Here is a 22,489-nt window from a genome sequence, read left to right as displayed (position 1 = left end):
TAGGGACATTGCTGTGATACCCATAGCCACAAACACACCACTGTGTCTGGTAGACAGCAACAGGATAGTTCCCTGAGTGTTCTTGAAGAAGCTTAAGTAACAAAGGCTGTAGCATCTACCTTTTGCAGCATGGGAGTACATGTTGTACATTACACCGCATGTAATGTACAACAGAAAGTCTAGGTAGAGAAAGATGTGAAAACTTCTGTCATCTTCTTGCTCTACATTTCTACATTCATATGAAGAACATTCTGTGTGAAATGTAAAAGACTTTGACTTGTTCAGTGTATGTAATGCACCTGTTTGAAACACATCTGCATCAGCCTTTGGTTCCCCTTGTGAAGGGATCACCCATGACAGAAAATGGATATGCTGTCACGCATAGGCAGTCACATAATGGAGGAACACACAACCATGAGTGTGGAAATTTAATCAATTAATTTAGCACAGTAAAAGCCTTCTTTACACATGTATGTCAATACAAGAAATGAAAGAGCACTGCTGAAAAATCATGACTGTTGTCTCTCAATAAATATATGCATTTTACATAAAGTAAAACATATAGAAAAAAAATAAACCTCCTGCCCTTACATGCTGCCTGCAGTTGCTAAGTGTCAAACAGTTCTGGCAGTGAGCTTCCAACAGCCTCACAAGCCTCATGTTCACAAGGTTCTGTAGTCAGAGCTGTTCTGCAGGCCTAACATTCTGTTTTATTTAATTACCAGCCAACTCCTTTGAAGATGTAAACCAACACAACAAATATTATCACACTGACTAATAAAACATCCATTAATGCCTTACAAATACAGCTTTGTCTTGACAAACTCTAGGAATGATCAACTCCTCATCCTAGGAACTTCTCTCAGATAACTCAAAGGCCATATTCAGGTGAGTACAGACTGCTCCTCAATTCACAGTTTGAAGGAGCATGTCTCCTTAGGGTTGAGTTATTCTCCAAAAGAATCCTTAACTAATAAGGATGAAAATGTTACCCTAGCTCCCTCTTGCAATGATTACTGCTTAGCATGCACTGGCTATGTGTTTGGTAATGTACAAATAACAGAACCTTACTGTTGAAAGCTCATCAAATAGAAATAAGACCACTGAAGTGCAGGTAAGATGAGCATCTATGTAAATATACTTGGTTACCAAGTTGCTTCTTGCAAGGATTTATAATCAATAAACATTCTCAGCTGAATACACAGACTCAAGTGTTTTTATAAAGTGCAGTAAAAATAAGGCAGAATAGAAATCACTACAGCAGAATAAATCAGGAAAAATATTACAGGTCAGACAACCACTTGTTTTCTTGTTTGTGCTTTAACATGCTCCTGACCAAGAGCTACATCAAGCCAAAACCTTCACTGTACTCTATGGCAGAAAGTAGTTTTTCCTCAAGTATTTCTTTACTGCTGTACCTGGGGAGGAAGAGAGTGCAGTTGCAGGTATAGGCAGAAGGATATGCATCATCTGGATTTTCACACAGAGGGTCTTCGATAGAAAATTGAAAATACTCTAGTCCATAGGGAATGATTAGATCAGATCCTGATAAAAAAGCTATACAAAAGAGGGAGGAAGGGAAGCAAATTAGTAAATTTAAAAAAAAAAAAAAACCAAGAAAGAAAATGCTATTGGAAGATGAAAAACATGAAGGAAAGTCAGTATAAACAGACAGCTATTCACATAAACTAATTATTTGGCATTGTTGAATTTGTACCTGAATATAATAGTCTTTTGCTGATTTATAATCAGTATAAACTTTCTTTTATTTATACAAAATTTGTGAATGAGAAAAGCCAAGCTAGGTTTGACCTTCCCCAATTAAAAAGGATGAGCTAGCTTCTGTGATCCTCTAAGAAAGCTCAACTGCTCGTGTCTGCATTAAAGTTGAGCCCTCTGACCAACAACTGATCTCTGCAGAAGTAAGGAATAAACTAATTGCAAGGTTCAGGAGTGTCGGATGTGTTTAAGTAAGCCTCAGGGAAGGTAAGAAGGGTCAGAACTGTGACTGTGCTATTCTTTGTACCGATTCTTTGTGGCTTACACTAGAAAATGGGGGGGGGGGGGGGGCGGAAGCACACCGAAAAGCAGTTTGGGAGTACAGTACATTTCACAGACAGGCATCTAAATCTGCCTTGTGAGGGAGAGCTATAAGAAAGTTCGGAATGTCTGAATATTACCAAGAAACTTTTTCTTTTTTTCTTCTGGGAGCTTGAGAAACACAGTCCAAAAATTCCTGATGGTTTGATGTGACTCTTTGTAGTATATGTACGTCACATTCTGTTGAAGAGATAAAATTAAAATTGGCCTTGCTATTTCCATTTTTACTGAAAGCAGTAACAGTTCAATCTGATACATTTCATAATCCTGTTCACAGATGTTCAAATCCTCCTAATACCTGGAATCTGCTTGTTCGTTGTTTTTTTTAAAGACTGATTTTTATTACCCTATACTCTTGTACCTAGTGTAGTTTAGAAACTGATCAAAACAACAATACAAATGATAAAAACATTCCCCTGAGCTATTTTTGTATTTGGGACCTAGGCACCCAATAAAAGACCAAGACAGAAAGAGTTTACGCTTAGCAAACAGCTTGTGCATAACAGCAGAAGGCTGCTCTGCTTGTAACCGATACCTTCTTTAGCAGACACCAGTCACAACTGGGGTGTCCCAGGAGAACAACCTGAAGCTCAACGGGGAGAAACAACTTCCAGGTTTCAGATGGGCAGCCTCTTAAAAAACCTTGCATAAAGTCTTCAAATGGCTTCCGTATTGATTCATTCAACATGTAATTCACATACAAGTCAACAAATTCCTTCCTGCAAAGATATTTTGATTCAAACAACCACTACAAGAGGTGATTTTTAAAAAGGAGAAATATATAGAACTTTCTTCTTTATTCTTTATTCCATATGACCTGCTTTACTGCCAACACACAGTCTTTACTGAAAGCAGCCATGTGCGGAACTCAAGCCACAGACTTGCTCTCTGTACTCTGTGCCGAGGTTAACGCTGACACAATACCTCATTGATAAATTGCTCCTCTTCTATTATGTACAAGATATGTTTCATATACGTAACTAAGGAGGAAATATTTTGTTCATAAAAGAAACTTTACAAAGATGTATCAAGTTGTCTGCAATGTCCCCAAAAATGTTGTTCAGGTACATCATATATGTTTGTTAGGAATTTCTCCAATAAGGCCTGGTATGACTGTGCATGCCAGTGCCAGCATGTCCCAATATCCCTGTCTTATCCACTGCTTGCACAAACTGCTAATGTCTGGCATACATACAGCATGATCTGAAAGCATATGGCTCTCGCTGCTGGACTGAGACCAACAGCACACCATTCACACTCAGTATTTTCTAATAGATATTTTCTATAGATATATTTTATAAACACATAACAGAAACAGGATAAGAAAAATAAAACTGACCTGTTATGCTTAGTGACAAGAATGTTGGCACCATTTTTTTTAAGCTCAACCACAGAACCTCCTTCTTCTATTTGCTACACAAATAAAGAAAAACATTGGACACTAGATCTGTATTTTATATACACATATCTATATATATGATAGGCATACATGAGCTATATCTATCATTTTTTCTTTCTGTACCCTCGCTAGTTGGAGTTTACAGACAAGTTTTTATATAATTTATGATGGGATACTGTACTGCCTGTGCTACGTGCGTGGCACATCTGAATGACACAAAGAAGTCTTACCACAAAGGTCATCTGTAGGCTCTCAAGCTTATCCTCAGATTCTTCTTTCAAAATATTCTTAAGATTCCTTTCAAGAAAAAAAAAGGGGGGGGGGGGGGGAAGGGGAAATAGAGAAAGGATGTAAAGACGATTCATTACAGACTCAAATTGGCCGGAAAGCATCCTTTGGCAAGCAGTATTTCAATGCACATATGTACAGAACACCTGTACTCAGACCAAACTTTCCTAAAAAGCTCTAAACTGAACTTGTATTCTTCTCCTGCCATGATCTCAGGGAAATGCCTTGATAGTGAAGGATGCAAAGCAAGACTATCCCCATGCCCTTTGGGAATTTCACACAAAGATCAATTCCAGTAGCAAATGGGCTGAGACCACAGCTTTTTTCTTTCAAAGATCATCTAATAAGTAATTGCACATTCATCAGTGGGATGATCTGGAAGAACTGTTTGGTAGAGCGCTGTCTCTCAAAGCATTGCAGGCAACCTGACATTTCAGTCTACCAAGGGCTCTTGCACATCGACACAGCCACGGGCTCCAGGGAAGAGGTTGTCGGGGGCTATTTATAGCACTTGTGTGGAATGCTGTGCTTCAGGGACCTACAAACTTGGTCTTGTAGCAGCAGCAACTCATCCTGCCTGAAATCTTTCTCAGCAGTGGAAACCCAGCATGTGGGCTCCCAGATTTAACATGCCTGCAGTACAGGTTAAAACTGTGCTTGCACATAAGGTCTGGCTACCTTGAAAGCATAGTGGAAACTGTTAGTTAATACATTAAAGTACTACTTTCAAGATTACTGTGTGAATCACCCAGCTAGAAGACTCACTTTAGCGATAGCTGCACAGAAAATTAGGAATTGCCTTAGGGATCTCACAGCTTAGGACACTGACATTCCATACCTGCCGACTGCTGGTATTAGCTCCTCCAGGTCCTCCAGGGTGGGCTCGACATCCCGCATCTTCTTGAAGAGAGCCCTGGGGAAGGGGAAGGGAGCCAGGCAATGGTTATATAGGGCCATTCCGAACAAGGTGCCAGCCAGGAGAAAGGTGTCACCGTGGCTCAACGCCTAGTCAAACACGAATTTAAAAAACAGAGGAAGTTATGCCTCTCTCTCTCTTCGAGCATCTTGGCATGTCTGGGGCTCAGGTGCAGGCGAACGGCCTTACCTGCCTGGGGAACCAGACCAGCCTGGAGGGGAAGTGGCGGAAGACACCGCTCTGGGGATCGCAGAGGGCCTTAGCGGCGACGCTGAAAAACTCCCGGCGCAGCCCGACTCCTTCCCCTTCCTCGCCCGTGAAGACCACCTACGAGCCCAGTGACAGCCATGGTGAGAGCGGCCGAGCAGCGAGCCGCAGCGGAACCACAGCGCGGCGGCGGCGCGCAGCCCGGCACGGTTCCGTCGCACACCGGAGGCGGAGCGGTGGCCGGGGCGAGCCGCCATGCTACGCGGCTGCGGGCGCGGAGCGGTGGCTGTGCTGCGGGGGGCGGCGGGGAGCCGCGGGGCGGGCGGCCAGGAGCAGGGCCCCGGCGCGGGGCGGCCGCTGGAGCCGTCGCTGCTGCGCTTCTTGGTGTGCCCGCTCTCCAAGCGGCCGCTGAGGTGAGGGCCTGGGGGCTGCGAGGGAGCAAGGGGCCTCAAGGCAAAGCCAGGTCACTGACGCCTCCCTTGTTTTTGTTTTTTTGTTTGTTTGTTTGTTTGTTTTGGTTTTGGTTGTTTGTTTTGTTTTGTTGTTTTGTTTTGCTTTCTTTCTTGAATGCCCAGGTATGAAGAATCGACTAACGAGCTCATTAACGAGGAGCTGGGCATCGCGTACCCCATCATCGATGGCATCCCTAACATGATTCCGGAGGCAGCCAGGACGACGCAGAAGCGGCCCCCAGCAGAGGCCTCGGAGCAGCCGTGAGGGCGCCGTGCCGATGGCTGCAGGCGGCCTGCTTCCCTCCCTGCCCACGCTGACCGTGCTCGTTCCCCTCCTCTCCCTAGCAGGCTTGTTCTACTCGGCCAGCGTCGATGAAACCTTCCCCCAGGGCTGCACCAGCACCAACAGCTTATGCTTCTACAGCCTCCTGCTTCCTGTTACAATACCAGTTTATGTATTCTTCCACCTGTGGACCTGGATGGGAATCAAGCTTTTTAGGCACAACTAGTGCACTGCCTCCGCTAACCCGTGGGCTTCTCTAGAGCAACACACTTTATTTAATTTTGCCAGGTCTCGCAATTGATCTGAGACTTCTGTTGGGGCACTAGTCTGACCTGTATGCAGTCCTCTGCAGCAAGCCTATTACTTAATTACTGCAAAGTAAGAGAATAACAAACATTATTTCTTTCTAGTGTATCTCTTCAAGCTCTGTTTCTAGTAGCTACTGAAAATCTTCTAGGGGTAATAATCTGTGATCGATGACTGCACCCTGACTAAAATAACACCAAATAATAAGCAGTGACAATATGGGGTGGTATGAATCTCTCCTTGATTTTGTTTGTCTTGAACTGATGTACTGAAATGCATTTGTCTCACAGTCAGAGGAATGTAAAATAAATTAGGTTAATGTTTAATAACAGGCCTTGAATTGAATGAAGAATTTTGTTCAGATACTCATACACACACACACACACATATATATATATGTATAGAGTATCTTTCTCCTTAATGCTGTCTCCTCCTTAGTAGATAAGAAACGGTAGATACTTTGGCTGAATACTTCAGCTTTCCCTGTTCCCATTTACAGCAGCACTAGAGAATGGAGTGACACAAGGTCCTGTAACTGCTGAAAAAAAAATCAGAATTGCAGTACTGTGTTGGAAACATTGCAGATCTTAGTGTCTACTGATGAGAAACTAATAAAGCAATCACACTGATCAGGCTACTGCTGCATAAATAATGCTGGGATGTATGAAAGGTGTATTGGAAGGCTTACTCGAGCTAAGCGTGGTTATTTGTCAGGGCTCCTTGTGCAATCAATGGAGAGAGGTTCACCTAGAGCATAGTACAGAGCACAAACCTTATTGTGTATGTTTAAAAAAAAAATCTATTTCAGCTGATGTAGTGAGAAATAAAAAAGGAAAGGTAACTCTAGGAGCCATTTGTGAATCTTCTCCTAGGTGTATAGGAAGGAAAAGCTTTGGCAACTCAGTGGCAAGGCAGCTCACTTGGGAAGAACCAGCATTGGGTAATGTCTTCCTGCACAGGTGCAATACCAGACTGACAGCCTTTGTGTTAGTGACTGAGAACACAGGCACGTGGTCCCTGGGCTCAGCTCAGCTCAGCTCAGCTCTGGGCAGGAACCCAGGTGACCAGATGCCATGTCAGCCACCCGATTACTTTTGCAGGAAAGGGCCGGCACTGCAATACCTGAAGAAAATCTGGCTACCGAAACCTTTGTACTGGTGAAACCACAAATAAAATCGCAGAGAGACAGCAGCGTTATAATCAGCTTTTCCTCTTTCTTGTGGGCATTATTCTTCCTTTCCATCTAGGCAGCATCACCATGAGAGAAATTGCTTTTTTGGCCATGTCACTTGGCTGGCCCCTACTGCTGACAAGAAAAACCTGTCCACCAGGTTTTTCATGCACAGCAAATTAGCCTAGTAAAGTGAATCTAGCAATAATAGTACTGGAATTCACCAATTAACCGGTTTCCTGAGCAATCCTATTACATTATTCCAAAGCAAGTTCACAGTAAGTAGCACTGCCAGTGGCATTTAAATTATACCCACAATGCTTATTAGCTACCTGGAATAAGAATGTATGATACTACTCTCCTGATTTACTTATGCCCCCAGCAGAACTTTCTTAGAGTACTTCAGAACACTGCAGTAATACATTTAGAGCTGAAAAAAATAGATGGTTTGATATCTTACTTTTAAGGAACATGTGAATTGCTTGTTCTTTGCATTTCTTAAATGATTCCATATGTCATGCAGAAGGCATTCTCTTCTGACAGGAAAAGTCCACTGGTTCTGCAATACGCTTACTGAGTCTGGATGCTGAAGAATAAAGTAAATATTTGTTAGAAGTGTGTTTCTTTATTCTAAATTGGGAAGAAAAAAAGGCCTTACTTACAAAGTTGAAATATAAAGAGAGTCTGTTGCATTCTAAAGTATGAATCAGCATCTTCTGCTTCATGTCAAAAATGCATGGATATTTAATCAGCATTGTAATCTGAAATTACAAAGATGAAAATAAAAGGTATGTTGATTTTCACTTGCAAAATCAGATTTGAAGGTATATGTAGAGACTGAACTGCCTTCCTGTATTTTTGAAACATGCCTTTGATGTGTATTTGTACACCATACACACAGAGGCACACTTCATAAAAGCAGGTTCTAAGCATTTCCATGAGTAGGAAACCCTGTCAGAGACACATCTGAATTTTTGCAGAACTGTCTTGTGCAGACACTTGTGTTACAGTACCTCAGGAATAAAACAGAAAGTGATTTTAATAGCCTCTTCCATACTTGAGTTAAATCAAAACACAGAAAAATGTCCAGGACACTCAGGTTATATGTTGTAGTTAAAAGCTGTCGGGTTTATAATTCACAATATTAGAAGTAGGTATCAGCATACAAAGTAATCTAGTGCAATGTGTTACACTTCTAGTGTGGTAAGGCAGCAACTTCAAGTAACTGTCCTACTTGACTTGCAGTTCTATATTGTTTCTCAAGCTTCCTTCTTTGTTCTGGTTAATTAGTACAGAATCAGTACATTAGCTAATGGAAGTTTATGAAAGAATTACACAGTTGGTTGTGAAATCCAGCCAAGTTGCCAGAAAACTATTTTTTGCCTAACAAAGCCCATAGTACCTACGTATTTATGTTTCACGTTATTTCCTGTGACACTGATTGCATTTGATAGCTAATTTTCATTCCTTCGTATCACTGAAGAAGTGAACCATTTCACAGATTTTTTTATTTCACAGATTTATTTTTATCACCACTGCTTTGCTTTAGATACAAGCAAAGAGAAGTGCTCAGTAGGGTTTGTCCATAAAAGTTTAAAGAGCCCTCACAATAATTCTGCTAAATAAATGGTATAATATCTAAAAGTATATATATATAAGCTTCTAAAAGAAGCATAGTAACCATCCTTGATGGTGCTATTTCGTACTCACTGCCAGTTTGAAGCAAACAGATCTACTTGAGATGACAGAATCATAGAAGGGTTTAGGTTGGAAGGGACTGTTATGATTTTCTAGTTCCAATCCCACTACTATAGGCAGGGACATGCTGGGAACAGCTCTGGCTCTCAGAACTAGGGGGTCATCACAGCACTACTGTAGCTGCTATAATACTGAGATCATAAATGGCTTGCTTTATTTAGAAGTGGAGAAAAGCACTGTCACTGGGGTAAAGTTTAGAGCTGTCTTCCATTTGTACTGATTTATTAAACAAAATAGTGAAATAAGCATTTTGTACCGCTGCTAAGATTTTACACTTACTTTGCCCATGGTGAAAAAATGAAGGACAATCTCGTTCATTTCAGGTATATAGAAATTGTCGTCTTGTAGCCTGAAACCAGCCCTGGAGTTCACCTGTATTGACAGACACAATATAAATGGGACTGGCAGCAGAGCTAGTGAGCTATGCACCAGGACAGGATTAAGGAGTAACAGGGATCTCAGCAGAAATAGCCCTGAGACCCAGCACAAAAATGGAAGTATAGAAACACTACAAGTAGTACAGCAGTCAACAGTGACAAGTCACAAAAAAAAACCATGTGAAAATTGCTTTCCTGCAAGCTTTTATTTACAACAAAGACCCCTTAACAGAACTCCATCCTGAAGGATATTTTTTGTCTGTCACGCTGCAAGAGAGTCTGAAATTTTTCATTTGCTTTCATATTTGTTGCCTGGCAAAGATCTTATTTTGGGGAGGACAGTGACCATGAAAGGCTGCAAATGATGCTGCTGCTTACTGAGCAGTACTCTCCTGCACATTTGAGTTTTATCCAGTGGATAAATACATTCAAGAGTGTAATCATTGAGGGCCAAATCTGCATTCTCAGCCAAAAGAACACTGAATACTGAACAAAATTTAACAACTCTTGTTCTTACTAAATGCAAGTTTGAGCTCCTTCCTTTGAAAACCTCAGCAGGAAAAAGGACATTTTTTTTAGAAGAATACATTTGTCCTGTCTTTCCCTTCTTCATACGAGCTAAACATGCTCAAATTCTACTGTCTCACATAATTTCTCAGGTAGCAGACTCTAAAAGCATCATACACTTTTGCTGTGCAAAACTGGTGGGCTGTCATTTAGATGCTGTTTCTAGGGTGAGATCTCACAAAGGATTCTCACAAGTGGAACAGATATGCTATGTGCTGAGCACCACAGCCATAGCTATGCACTCCTTCCTACAAGTGTCCCCTCCCCACATGGGGCTTCAGTTCTTCAATTCTGTAGGCAATCATCCAGGCACAGTTCAAGAGCACAATCTGGGGTCGGTAGGTAGCATGACAACTCGGTTATTTCAAAGCCATGCTGATGCAGAGCTAAAGAGAATCCCGAAGTAATGTCAAAGAACCATGTTTCCTTGTAAGAAGGAAACCCAGAAAATTCAAAGAAAAAGGATGAAAAATATTCTAAATCATACTGATATGTCCTATCTCAGGATCCAAACACCTTCTCACCTGGTAAAGAATCTGCAGTATTTGCAGAGTCTCTATTTCTTGTGGGAATTGCTCAGACAAACCGCTCCTGAAAAGTTCAGTCAGAGCATACAGGGAAACCCTCTTAAATATAATGACCAGTTTCTTGAAAAGGTCTGTTTCTAGATTTGACCACAGGCATTCTGTAAACAAAACAACAGCTAGTAAGACATCCACCATAGGTAACATGCAAATAACTACTATTTCTGGATGAAGTTGCATTTCCCCTTCTGATCAAATTAACTAAACAAAATGCTTAATTGAGCACTACAAGAATTAGTAAGCCTCGAGCTGAGAAACACCATTTTTTTTTCTGCCTGCTTTTTCTGTAGTAGACCCCATCTTTATATTTCTACCAAACACATTTCTCCCAGGCTGAGCTCTAGAATAAATTACTTCAGCAGTACTACCTCTTGCTCAAAAGCCCAAACATTTAAATCACTCAATTTCATCAACTTCAAATCCTACCAAGAGTTTGGAGGTCCTTCTGCTGGAGCCTCAGGATAGCTTCTGCTAGCAGCTTGAGAGTACAGTAAGAGCTGTTAACCTCTCTCTGCAGAAGGAAAGGCAAGATCAAGTAGATTCTGAAATTTTCAGGTGAAATAGGAGAAGACGACAATGATGGCAGTAAATTGTTGATCTCCTTTTGTACCTTCAGAAGGAAAAAGAAAAGAGATTGAAAATGCAGTTGTGTTATGCCAAAATAATCTATGAATTAGGTTGGTATGGAATTCCTACATTTCGTTCACAAATCTTCCTTCACGCACTAAGTCTAGGATACTACCTTCAAATTCAATTCAAATTCAAAATTAGAGTTCCCCAATTGATGCTGAGTAACTCATTCATTATTTGCACAATTAGAAGAAAGACTGTGATCATTCTCCCATATGTTCCCTTCATAGAAAAGCTTGTCAGCTTTATTGGGAAAGGGCTTGTTCACTGCGCTATGACCTTCATATAAACCTATCTCCTCAGTATACGGCTTCAGTGGGAACAATTAAAAGTACCTTCTCTTCACGAAGTTTCCTGAAAGGTTGTTGGTTTTGTTTCTTTTTGCTTTGCTTGTAAAAGACTGGGAAAAACTAAACCTCTGAGGAAAATGATAGTCAGTTTCTCAGGGTTTGTGTAGTGAGAATTCTTGTATCAAATCCTCACCTCCTGGTAGACTTCTGCATTCTTGCTCATCTTCTTATAAAAGCATAGCACTTTTGCCATGTCTAAACCTGAGATTTCTTTGGAAGTTCTGAAATGTTTGCCTCTGTCATGAAGGAAAAAAATAAATAAATAAACAAACAAGCTGTTTTAATTACTGAGTGAATAGTGAAGCATCCCAACATCTGAAAACATTTAGAAAAGTTAACACCCAACTGCAGTGAGTACAGCTTTGTCTGTTCTACAAAGATATTCTCACTGTGGAGTGACCTGATTAATATTCTGTCCTTCTTGTCTTGCGTAGTGATGCACTGTTAATAACTGACTTCCTGTATTTCACCCTAAAATGACTTGCACTTCAGTGCTGGGAAGAGCTATTATGGACCCTTTGGGAACCGTAATATTGCCTCATGACACTATCATCATCTGTCAAATGTCACTGTGGGATAACCTACTAGAGTAAGAGACAGCAAGTTTTAGTATGACTAGAAGATAGAAACTTAATTTTAGTCAGCACACAGTACCTTTCATCCAAGAAACTTCCATTGATGCAAGCCTCAGATGAAAAGATTAGTCTGATATTCCTGAGATTAAAAAAAGAAAAAAACAAACCAAAGCAGATCATTTCAACATGAGTACTACCTTCGGTTCACAAATTCTGGAAGAGCAAAAACCATGTGTACAAGCATGTCTTCACCTGACCATAAAAATCTTTTCTTAATAGCACTGTATTGAGAGCATTGCAGACATTTTATTTGTGGAGCTAGTGATCTTCAGAAACCCATGTTTCCTATACTTAGCCTTATACTTAAAGCACAAGCAGTGATTATGTTAGCATGTACAGTCACCATGGGGAACCTCCTTGAGTGCCCTGTACCAGCCTGTGCTGTGCACAGGTGGCTGTTATGACAGAGATAACTTCAAAACAAGTCAGGAGAGGACATCGTTTTGTTTGTTACACAATGTAAGAGGCACTGCAGTGGAAGAGAGGAGGAACCTCTCCATGAATGTGATCTGCAGTGCAGCAAGGGGAAATTCAGCTGCTGCAAGAAAGCTGGATTCTCAGTAGGGAGGTAACATTTACTCATCACCAATACTCCTATTCTATCTGACTAAAACAGCTTCTTAATCAAACATTTGCTGTTGGGCTTTGCTGCTGAGATCTGGAAAGAAGCCTCTGTCTCCCTCAATCTTCTGGTGCAGAACAACCACTTTTATTATGGTCAGATCCAAACTGGTCGAGATTTTTAAATGCTCAGAATCAGCACCTGAAGTCAGACTTTCCTAAAGAAAATAACTTCCCACGTGAAAAAAAAAAAAAAGACTACCTAATCATAATTCTCATCTGTAAGCGTTAGGCTTCCCAGAGTAGTAATACCCACTGCTTTTGAAAATGGGAAACTAAAGAAGACATCACTAGTTTTCAAATGCTGACAAATGAATATGTTTTCCTACTGCAAAAACTAAGTAACAAGCGCTGGTACAACATCTGTTCTCGGCTAAATGGATGAACATTTCTACAAGAGTCTTCAACAAATAGTAATTTTTTCTTTTACCCAAAGTCATGTGTTGGGAAAAAAGTCACAAGAGTTCTAACTTACTTTTTTATAGTCTCCCGGTGTTGAGGACAGGAATTAGAAACCCATGCATTCACTTCTTTCCTCTCCAGAGTGGCAATTCCATTCAAAGGATAGGAATTCTTCATGCAGTGCATGAACATATGATGAGATTAAAGATCTAGTAATTAGATATTTTTTAAAGCTAATAACCACAATTACATTTTAGCCTAAATATGAATAAGTTAATGGTCATCCAGCATGACCCAGATACAGAAAACACAGAACAGATTTATAGTTGCAATACAAGTCAGTTTCTGCTCTTGAGCATGCAAAGAACTGCAAAGAGACATATTTTAAGTTGGAGCACTAGAGGCAGTATGGAAAAATCAAAAGCTTCCATCAGGACTGTGAACAGTAGTCAAAAACTGAAGTTGTAAACAAATATACACATACCCTTTTCTTAAAGAGAAGGCCAACGATACTTTCCTTTCCTTCTGCAGTAGTTTTAATCACGTTTTGTGACATGTTTTCTGTGAAAATGTGAAAAAATTTTCATACAACTACTTGAAGACACGGTCATTACTACATAGAGGTTAGTGCACAGAAGTGGCATATTCAAAAAACTCAGACAGTAGCTGTTTGTCTAAAAGTTGATTCTGTGTGGCATTTACTCATGATGATAAATTAAACAGCAAATAGATTTACACATTGCTAGACTGTGTTGGGACAATTAAGCAAGCATGAGATATAGTCTAAGCCATTGGAGGCTATCAGTTTTTCAGTGTGAAAAAAAATCAAGAAAGCAAACACCTCCCCTTTGCCTGATCGGGAAGAAATTAATACACATCGTACACCTCTACAGCGTTCATTACCCTGTGAGAATTTCCCATTATCCCCTGGTGAATTGATGGGCAGTGGTATCAACTGATTAGCTTTTCTCTCACTTCCCAGCTGTCCTTCGTAAGAACCAAATGAATAGACTTGGTCCAAAGATAGGACATAGACCAGGGTGTGCTGCCTGTTCAGAAAAAGAATATTGTCAAAATAAGTTAATACCACTGTGATAGTCAGAATAAAATTTACAGACACATTTTCAAAGGGGATAGCTGAGGCTTGTCTTTAAAAGTGGGGTAGTACAGCTATAGCCTCTTTAACTGAAGTCATAGAACACTTCCTTGCATAAACATTCTGCAGTAAAAAAAAAATACAGACTCAAATTTCCCATACTATCCTCTAATGATTGTGATTTACCCTGGCTCCACATACAAAATTAAAGTGTTAGGCCTTGCTAGATTCCTTCCAAGTGAAAATTCTGTGCTGCTGAGCCTGATTGAAAACCCAGGAAAGTCAACAGGAGACTTTTTACATCTCATTTCCAAAAAGGTAGAATGAAACAATAACTTTCACTATTCCTTGGTTCTTTTTAAGGACCTATGCCCGTTGAAGTGAATGGTGACTTCTCTCACTCAGCCTTTTGACAGTCATCTGTCCTTTGGAACCCAGTACACCCTGTGTTTCTAGAAAGACCAAGAGCCAAGGGCTTCAGGTGTTTTTTCCAACCCTTTCAACATGCTTGGCTTTGGCTTAAGGTTCTGCTTCCACATGAGTTGTGGCAGGAGAGTGGGCTGTGAGTGAAGAATGGACAGACAGATACTGACAGACTGAGCTACTGAAATACAGGGATTTAAGCATCTTGGTGATTTCCCTCCCTACTGTTCTTAAATGAATCATCTGAGACTCTGACTTTGGAAGGCATTTTATTAAGGTACTTTCCCACCTTCCACAGGCAACCTGTGAAACTCTTGCTCCCCACAGTTCAGCCACCACACGAGGTGTTAATTCATTCCGGGTGGAGTTGTGACCAAGCTGGCCAGCCCCTCCTGCTCCAAAGGTGTACAACAAGCCATCCTGGTAGGTGGAGAAACAAACAAGAGGACCACTGCATAATTAATGGCATTCAAATGATCACCATTAACAGTGAGATCCTGCAATACTTAATGTTATATTGGCCTGGACTCAGAAACATCCCTGATTCAAACAGAGATAGAGTTCACCTCACACCAAATATAATCTTACATTATTTATATGTCCAAATCCTTTAACTTCTGAGAAAAGCCATTTAACTCCTGAGAATAACTCCCTGTTGCTTACGAATCTTACTTTTGTTAGTAAACCCTAGTGAATTAGCTATTACTCACATTTTCTTAAGTCCCTGGCATATGTAAAAAGAAAGTATTTTCAAAAAGTATGGAGAGTTGAATTGCACCCCTTCAACCCGGGATTCTCATTTATCATCTCTCAGTGAGAGCTTGCACGCAGGTGATAGGAACCTGAGCAAAGGCTATTTTTCCCACTACCGTAGTTAGCTCGCTTTGTTGACTGTCTCCAGGCTGATGGAAGCAGGAGTTGCCATTCCAATTTCTGTGTTAAGTTTTGGCAGTGCATCTTTTTCCCCCAGTGCAAGTTCTCAGATGCCGAGTTCCAATTTCAGGCTCACCTTGGAGAGAACTGCAGTGTGGTCTGCCCCACATGAGATAAATACAGCCTTCCAGTGCTCTAATGCTTCAACATATGATGGGCAGTCCCTGTCTGGAAAGAACACACAGTATAGCTAAAGTGAAGGCGCTCTGAGGTGTCTCACACAAAGATTTAGAAAATACGTTCTTTAGCAAATATGTTTTTAACATTTTACAGCGCTATCTTACAGCAATTCATATATTTATGACTTCATTTTGAGTTGTTTTCTACCCTCCACTGCAACAAGTCCTTCCTTATCATGTTTTGTCTTGTCCATTGTATTTATTTCCGTTCAGTTTAACTAAGTCTGAAATAAAATGCAGTGCTTTCACATTTGTTTGTCAGAAGGTACTTGACTTCAAAATATCTGACTTTCAAGGAGCTGGACATACTAATATTCCAATAACTTCTGGTTGTATCTGGCTATGGCAATTCTGCACTAGCCTTCTAGGCTTGAAGACAAATTCTTCTCTCACCTTGTGTTCACAGAAAATTAAAGAAATTTCTTTTGCGCAAGACTGCCTGGAGATGTAATAGGCCTGAAAAGAGATCTCTGAGATATGCAGTTTTATGATCCCAGCCTATCCACTTGGCCATATAAAATGATCATAGAATCACAGAATCTCCAAAATTGGAAGGGACCCACAAGGATCATCGTGTCCAACTCCCAGCTCCACACAGGACTACTCAAAAATCAAATCCCATATCTGAAAGCGTAATCACTTCCTGAACTCTGGCAGCTTGGGGACACGACCACAGCCCCAGGCAGCCTGTTCCAGGACCTAACCACCCTATCATGAAGAACCTTTTCCTAATCCCCAACCCGATCCTTCCCTGACACAGCTCCCTGCTGTTCCCTTGGGTCTTGTTGCTGTCACCAGAAAGCAGAGATCAGTGCTGCCCCTCTGCTTCCCTTGTGAGGAAGCTGGCAAATTTTCTGCAGAGATACAACCCGCAACTCTCTTGTCCCTGTGTGCATTTCCAGGTCAGGACACAATAGCTTCAAAACAAAAAAACTTATCCAGCTATACTTGCTTCCCAAGTCTCTGCTGCCCACTGCTGTTCCAAACGGGCTTAGCATTCCTGAATCATTCCTGTGTCTGCAAAAAAACTCATCGATCTTCCCAGTGCTTTGCTCTCAGATTGCTTTCTTTTCATACCTTCTGTGTGTCCAAGTCCCAGCTGTCCAAAATCATTCTTTCCCCAGGAGTACACAGCTCCAGAGAATGACACAACAAAACTGTGAGCTCCTCCAGCAGCAATTTGAGCAAGTGGGATGCCCTTTAGTTCTTTCACCAGGTGTGGTACAGGGATGAGCAGGTCTTGGCTCCCCAGTCCAAGCTGTCCATGGGTATTCTGGCCCCAGGTAAAGAGATTACCTCCTTCATGCATGCAACAAGAAGAAAAAAAGCTCTGCATCATGCTTTCCTTGAGTCTTTGTACTTTGAGAATGAAAATCAGTGCTGGTTTCAGAGATCTAGCTCCTAGGTGAGACTGTAATCAGTATTTACATCTCCCTGTGTGCCTCCACCCCTTCAAGATAGACCCATGCTGCCTATACGACTCATCAAAAGCTGTCACCACTTCTAAAGCCACACTTTCAAGAAGTTTCTAACCAGAGAAGAACTCAAACTTAAAAATGAGCAGATCTGGCGAGTGCAGAGTGAGGTGGCTGTAATGCTATAACAGGATGGAAAGTACTGTGATAATAACAGGGTGGCAAAGTCTTTAGCTGCAGCAAATGAGAATGAGCCCAAATGCAGCAGCCACAGACGTAGAAATGAAGGAAACGAGCTGCTTACCTTTGGAAGGCCTCCGGTAGGCAGAGATCTCCAGCAAGAGATACCCTTGCCTCCACTGCCAACCCCTTAAATGAGGTCGGTCACTCAGGTGCATTGCTTGCCCCTGAGCTCCCCTGGGTTGGCCCTGCCTTCCCACCAGGTGCTCGGTCACTGTTTCAGGCTGTAACTTAGCATTTCCGCTACAGCAGCCACATTTAGTCTCCACAACAAACCTTTGAGGAGAACTAGTCCTAAGGAACTGGAAAGAACTGCACATCCTTAAGTGTTGGGAAGGAAGGCTAGCACTGACAGCAATCACACTTTGTGTCCCCTACCTATTGCTAATTACTCAACAGATGGTGTCACTAACTACTGGATATAGTTCAAACATTCCCTTCTGAACAAGCCTGTCAAATGCAACTTCCGTTTGGAGAAAAAGTGTGCATAAAAGAGGCTACCTCTGGACAGCGCCACGGAATGATGGTCTCCACAGGCTATTTGAACAATATCATGGTTTCCCAGTTCTTTCACCAGCCTACAAAGGTAAGGAAAAGATGCCAAATCAAAATAGATGCTGTGCCATCAGACAAAGTAAAAGAAGGCAATCCTCTGCTCACCGTGTCCTAGCACGTTTAGAAGTATTTACATAGAAAAATATTGGTCATCTCTCAGTCGATTCACTCTGCTCTTACGCCAGCCTCCTTCAGCTGCTCTAACTGATTTGATTACATTTTGCACCAGTGGAAGCTAGAACAACATCAGGCTCATCCCTGGGCAAGTTAACAGAACGTCCAATAAGCCAACTGCTGTGCCAGTTTTACAAGCCGGTTAACCTCATAGATCAGTGAGTCGGTGGCAAGGTTCAGGCGGGCTCGGGTCTTTCACACACAGCTTTCCCGAGCCACTTGTCATTTACACGTCATTTGCAGGACTGGTTTATCTACCAATCGTTACTAAGTTTTGAGAGGAACCTGTATCAACTGCATCTCAGTCAGCTCAGATCTTGGTGTTAACCTCAAAATCAGAGCACTTCTTGCTGAAATAAAAATGAAGAGAAAGTTTTGCGTTCTAGAAGTGTAAGTGTTGCAATTTCCTCTTGACAGTAGGAGGATGTCTAAGTTCCTTGGATGTTACCTTTAGGAAGAGTAGGCCATTTGCTCTGACCACTATCCTGTGAAAGCTTCTTACCTTGGCTTAGAGATTTTGTCTGGAGTCGTGGTCCAGCGTTCATAAAGGTTCCCATCACGGGAGCGAATGAGAACATGTGTTTCATCACAGTTCGAACACCGCACCTCCTCTTTTCTCTCTAACTGCACGCATTCTGCAGAACAAGCAGAGATGAGCACGGCAGTCTCGGTAAGGCAGCGAGCACCTTTACCATTTCTGCTCCCCCTTAAGCAGTATTTTCTCAGGTCCCCTGGGGCTTCGGCGTCCCGCCCGCTGCTTTGTTGCACACCTGCCGAAGACACTTCGCCATCTCTGCCTGTCGTGCCACCGGCTCTAAAAGCGATCACCCCTCTGCGCACCACGGCCCCGTCCCGCTCCCCTCTGTCACCCCGCCGCGCACCTCTGGCATCAGGCGGCCTCCGCGGGGCCCTGCTCCGCAGCCCGCTCTGCCGCCTCCTGGCCCGCCGCTGCCGCTGCCGCGCCCCCGCCATCCCGCAACGCCGGCCGGACAGAGCCCGGCTCTCCCTTCTTAGCGTACGGCTCCTGGGCTGTCAGCTGCTCGCTGCCCGCCCCGCCCCGCCGGGGAAATGGAAAGCGAAAGCTGGCCGTGCTCGGGCGGCCCTGCCCGCCGCCGCCTGCCGCGGGGGAAAGGGATTTCTTAAACTCAGCTAATTACCGTGGCTACTTCATTGTACGCTTCATCATTTATAACTGGATATTTTCTGCCCTGGAGCGTTCGTGTCAGCATTGCAGTTTGTATTATCAATCATCTTGCAAAATACTTAATATTTCTGTGACACTTGCATGCGTGCTTTCTTTCTTTTTTCTTTCTTTCTTTTTTTTTTTAAACAGACAATTTGCTGCCCAGTAACATAGCGACTTGCACTTCTCTTGGGGTCAGGATCACACATATTCACCGACGCTTGTTTGGATAGAAGAGGTTGCAGATTTTACAAAACTGGCACACATTCCAGCTTGCTAAAAATCACCTGGCAATTCAACTGGCTACAGCAGTCTTCCTTTGCCGTCCCAGCTCCGGAACCCCAGCTGCGAGGCCCCGGCTTTTCTGCCACTGAAGGCGATGGGAGCTTTGCCCTGGGCTGCAGTGACAGCAAGAGGAGAGCAGATGGCGATAAAGCAGGGCGTTGGACGGAACCATGTGATACATGATACTAAAAACGAGGTTATGCAGTCTGAACTCTTGAGCTAGACATATCCAGCACAGCTACATACTGACTGTACATGTAAGAAAGTACATCTGCATTACTTCTTCTGGCAAGCATCGAGAGAATGTTAGTGAAATGTGCCTGGATTCGGGAGCTTAGGAGAGAGCTATGCTGGGAATGCTCCCGCAGCTGTTACTTGGAAAACATCTGTGGTTCCGTGCATGGAAATTTGTACATCTCTGGTCACGCTGGCACAGAGCAATCAATCTTGTGGAATCAAGTATAAATTATTGGTGGTAAATAGGGGAAGGACGTTATGCACCAACGAACTTGAAGTGAATAAAGGTGCAGCAGTAGTCTGACAGAGGGAAGAAAATACAGGTTGATGTGATTTGTTATTTACAGTTAATGGTTATCTCTATGCAAAGTATAAAAGACATTGCCCTGAACAATTCAATTCTAGCCAGAGACATACAAGGGGGTATGCTTAAGAATCCCTCTGGAAGGACTATAACAGAGTGCCTCCTAGCAGGTCATTTAACTCAACAGCTTTCTGGCAGTACAGTCAGAAAGGTGACTGCTCTTTCTTCTTGGCTTAACTCTTAATGACTAATTAAAATTCCATTTAAGCAGAATCCATGTGATTTTGAAAATGCCTTCGGAAATTATGCACAACTACCTTTCTAAAAGAAAAAGAAAAAGAAAAAAAACCACACTTTTAAAAGCCTTAAGTACAACGTTGCCTAGAATTATCTTGTCAGTTAAATAAAAGAACCCACTTGAAATAAGTGACAAGGATATACAGTGAATAAAACACACCTTCCAGTTACAAATTGTTATTAAGAGACCTTTAAGCAAACTGCTAGTTACGTGGTCATGCTTAGACAAGCACAAGGTTATTGAAACATACAGCTTCCTTTCAGATAATTTAACTTGCACTGAAGGCAAATTATTGCCATAAAAGCATTGAAGCATGTTGCTCAGACATTCGGTGTAATTATTGGCTCCTAAACGATTACCCTTGCTGCACGGCAATGTCAGCAGGATCAGAATCAGGTCTGCATCTTCAGCTGCCATTACAAATACTCCCTGTGATGCTTCCTGTGGGAAATTGATGTATGCATTTGATATTATTATCAAAAAAAAACCCCAAAAAATAGGAAGCAATATTTTAATTGACTTGTAGATGGAATACAGATTTCTGACAATTGCTGTAATGGAAATCAGTGAGACTGAGCTGGCTCACAAAGGAGCTGCGAGGGGACTAATACAAAGAGCGCCTAAACTCACTCAACACGGAGATCATGAATAATAATTTTACTAACTGGGTAGGCCATCAAATGTGTCACAGACTGGGCATCTTTCCTGGTTCCTTTCGTTCTCCTTGTTCCACAGAGTGGAATTTGAACAAGGTGGGGCAGCAATAAGCAGCCTGTGAGCAGCAGAACTGCAAATACTGTCTAGACGGCCATGGGTGAAGTCACTGACATGCACCTTCCCCTTCTCATCTTTATCTTAGGGTTTGCCCTGGTGTGTGGGTGCGGTTCCACCTTCCTCTTCTTGTGTCAGAGCCATTTTCAAAGCCCTGAAAATGAGTTTTGATAGCACTACAGAAGTAGGTTGCACTGGGCACGGTGCTTGTAAGGTTGGCAGTTGTCTCCTTAACACCAGTATAGATTTTACAACTCCGTGTAGAGATGTCTTCATGAAAACATAGGCAAAGAATCAGGATCACTGAATAGATTTCCCCTTGTCTGGCCATTTTCTAGTGCTGTAGTATTAAGGATGACAGATTTCTGTCATATCATACCAGCACACCATACTGGTGTGCTCAGAGCCATGAAATAATTGATCTGGGCCTATCCACTAAGTTATTCCTGGAAAAAAATCCTTTTGCATCAGTGAAAAGTATCAACCGAGGACTTGAATTTTCCTTGTGAAACAAGATTTTAGCACTAGGCACTTGCTAGAAGCAATTCAATTCTTAGTTGTGTTTTACGAGAGTCATGCCAGCCATTGTATAGGGAATATGAACATTTTCTAAAAAATGACCTCTTTTCTCATAAGCTTTTTGATCCCTCTCTTCCAGTAACCTTGTCTCAGAAGTCAGAAGTTAAGTTTCTGTTGTCAGTGGGGATCCACAGAATCCTCTCGAGACAGTTCAAACTATCTCCAATGAAATCAGATTATATAGGCGAGGATGAGAACATTAAAGCAGCATAGGTAGGCTGGAAACAGAGCTACTCTGAAGCCAAATGTTAATGGAGGCAGTGAAAACGGAGGTGCAAAGTAGTCATCTTCAGCACTTCACATCAACATCTCACCGCCTCTAAAGGTTTGCTGCATCTCCCTTGGTTGTGAGCTGCAGTACTATGTATTATTTAGGCCTTGTTTATACTAGGAAGCTTTGTGATTTAAGTTCTGACTCGCTCACTTCTTCTTGTCCTGGAATTTCAAAGCAGCTGTGCTGGTAGAGGAGTACTTACACACTGTGTAAGTAGAGTTGCCTTTTTTCAGAAAACCAAGTATGTGATATCAGTACGTAGCGGCTTTATACCAGCTTAAATGCATATGTAATATTAAGTGTACGTGACTGTCTAAAATATACACAAATGATAAAGGCTTTCAGTATACATATATATACTGGAGTCCTAGGGTGTATATGACCAGCTCTGGATACAACCAGGGTTCTTTGCATTTGGACTGCCCCGGAAATGCAAGCTCATTTGCTGAAGGTGCCCTGCAGTCAGCCGTGCGTGGCAGGCCTTGCAGCTTAGATAA

At 42.1% G+C, this 22,489-nt stretch overlaps 2 protein-coding genes and 1 long non-coding RNA gene across 6 annotated transcripts; 2 read left to right on the top strand and 1 right to left on the bottom strand.

The window, feature by feature from the left end:
• Nucleotides 415-19,157, bottom strand: LOC110398827 (probable E3 ubiquitin-protein ligase HERC4). 3 transcript variants are annotated; one of them, XM_021396796.1, is made up of 23 exons: nucleotides 18,943-19,157; nucleotides 18,564-18,696; nucleotides 17,834-17,910; nucleotides 16,755-16,976; nucleotides 15,575-15,666; nucleotides 14,855-14,985; nucleotides 13,950-14,095; nucleotides 13,531-13,607; nucleotides 13,120-13,217; nucleotides 12,043-12,102; nucleotides 11,522-11,624; nucleotides 10,835-11,018; nucleotides 10,349-10,509; nucleotides 9,160-9,252; nucleotides 7,785-7,883; nucleotides 7,583-7,708; nucleotides 4,893-5,030; nucleotides 4,626-4,792; nucleotides 3,730-3,796; nucleotides 3,440-3,513; nucleotides 2,636-2,819; nucleotides 2,181-2,280; nucleotides 415-1,557 (listed from the first exon to the last, which is right to left on the bottom strand). In XM_021396796.1, exons 1-23 carry the CDS (start codon nucleotides 19,031-19,033, stop codon nucleotides 1,343-1,345), a joined length of 2,838 nt encoding a protein of 945 aa, XP_021252471.1. In that variant the 5' UTR covers nucleotides 19,034-19,157; the 3' UTR covers nucleotides 415-1,342. The 3 variants fall into 3 exon arrangements, 2 of the variants coding, with proteins under 2 accessions (XP_021252471.1, XP_021252472.1); XR_002438649.1 differs by lacking the exon at nucleotides 2,636-2,819 and having other exon boundaries at nucleotides 1,510-1,557; XM_021396797.1 differs by lacking the exons at nucleotides 2,636-2,819; nucleotides 3,440-3,513.
• LOC110398828 (phosphatidylinositol N-acetylglucosaminyltransferase subunit Y) lies at nucleotides 5,151-6,581 on the top strand. Of its 2 annotated transcripts, none has more exons than XM_021396798.1 (2): nucleotides 5,151-5,323; nucleotides 5,486-5,766. In XM_021396798.1, exons 1-2 carry the CDS (start codon nucleotides 5,166-5,168, stop codon nucleotides 5,625-5,627), a joined length of 300 nt encoding a protein of 99 aa, XP_021252473.1. In that variant the 5' UTR covers nucleotides 5,151-5,165; the 3' UTR covers nucleotides 5,628-5,766. The 2 variants fall into 2 exon arrangements, with proteins under 2 accessions (XP_021252473.1, XP_021252475.1); XM_021396800.1 differs by having other exon boundaries at nucleotides 5,232-5,373; nucleotides 5,486-6,581.
• LOC110398830 lies at nucleotides 19,145-20,343 on the top strand. The gene is made up of 2 exons (XR_002438651.1): nucleotides 19,145-19,282; nucleotides 19,395-20,343. It is a non-coding gene; the product is annotated as an uncharacterized LOC110398830 (long non-coding RNA).

The sequence above is a fragment of the Numida meleagris genome, chromosome 4, assembly GCF_002078875.1.
Source record: "Numida meleagris isolate 19003 breed g44 Domestic line chromosome 4, NumMel1.0, whole genome shotgun sequence".
In the NCBI taxonomy this organism is placed as follows: domain Eukaryota; kingdom Metazoa; phylum Chordata; class Aves; order Galliformes; family Numididae; genus Numida; species Numida meleagris.
Note: the sequence above shows the minus strand (reverse complement) of the source record. Positions and strands in the feature narration are given on the sequence as shown.

Bases quoted from the DNA above. Each gene is read 5' to 3' on its own strand.
- LOC110398827 (XM_021396796.1), bottom strand. From the start codon at position 19,033: ATGGCGGGGGCGCGGCAGCGGCAGCGGCGGGCCAGGAGGCGGCAGAGC. The intron at 13,218-13,530 runs GTATGTGTATAT...CACTGCATGAAG, and splicing joins GCCTTCTCTTTAAGAAAAGG to AATTCCTATCCTTTGAATGG. The intron at 11,625-12,042 runs GTACTGTGTGCT...CCTTCATGACAG, and splicing joins GGAAGTTTCTTGGATGAAAG to AGGCAAACATTTCAGAACTT.
- LOC110398828 (XM_021396798.1), top strand. From the start codon at position 5,166: ATGCTACGCGGCTGCGGGCGCGGAGCGGTGGCTGTGCTGCGGGGGGCG. The intron at 5,324-5,485 runs GTGAGGGCCTGG...TTGAATGCCCAG, and splicing joins CTCTCCAAGCGGCCGCTGAG to GTATGAAGAATCGACTAACG.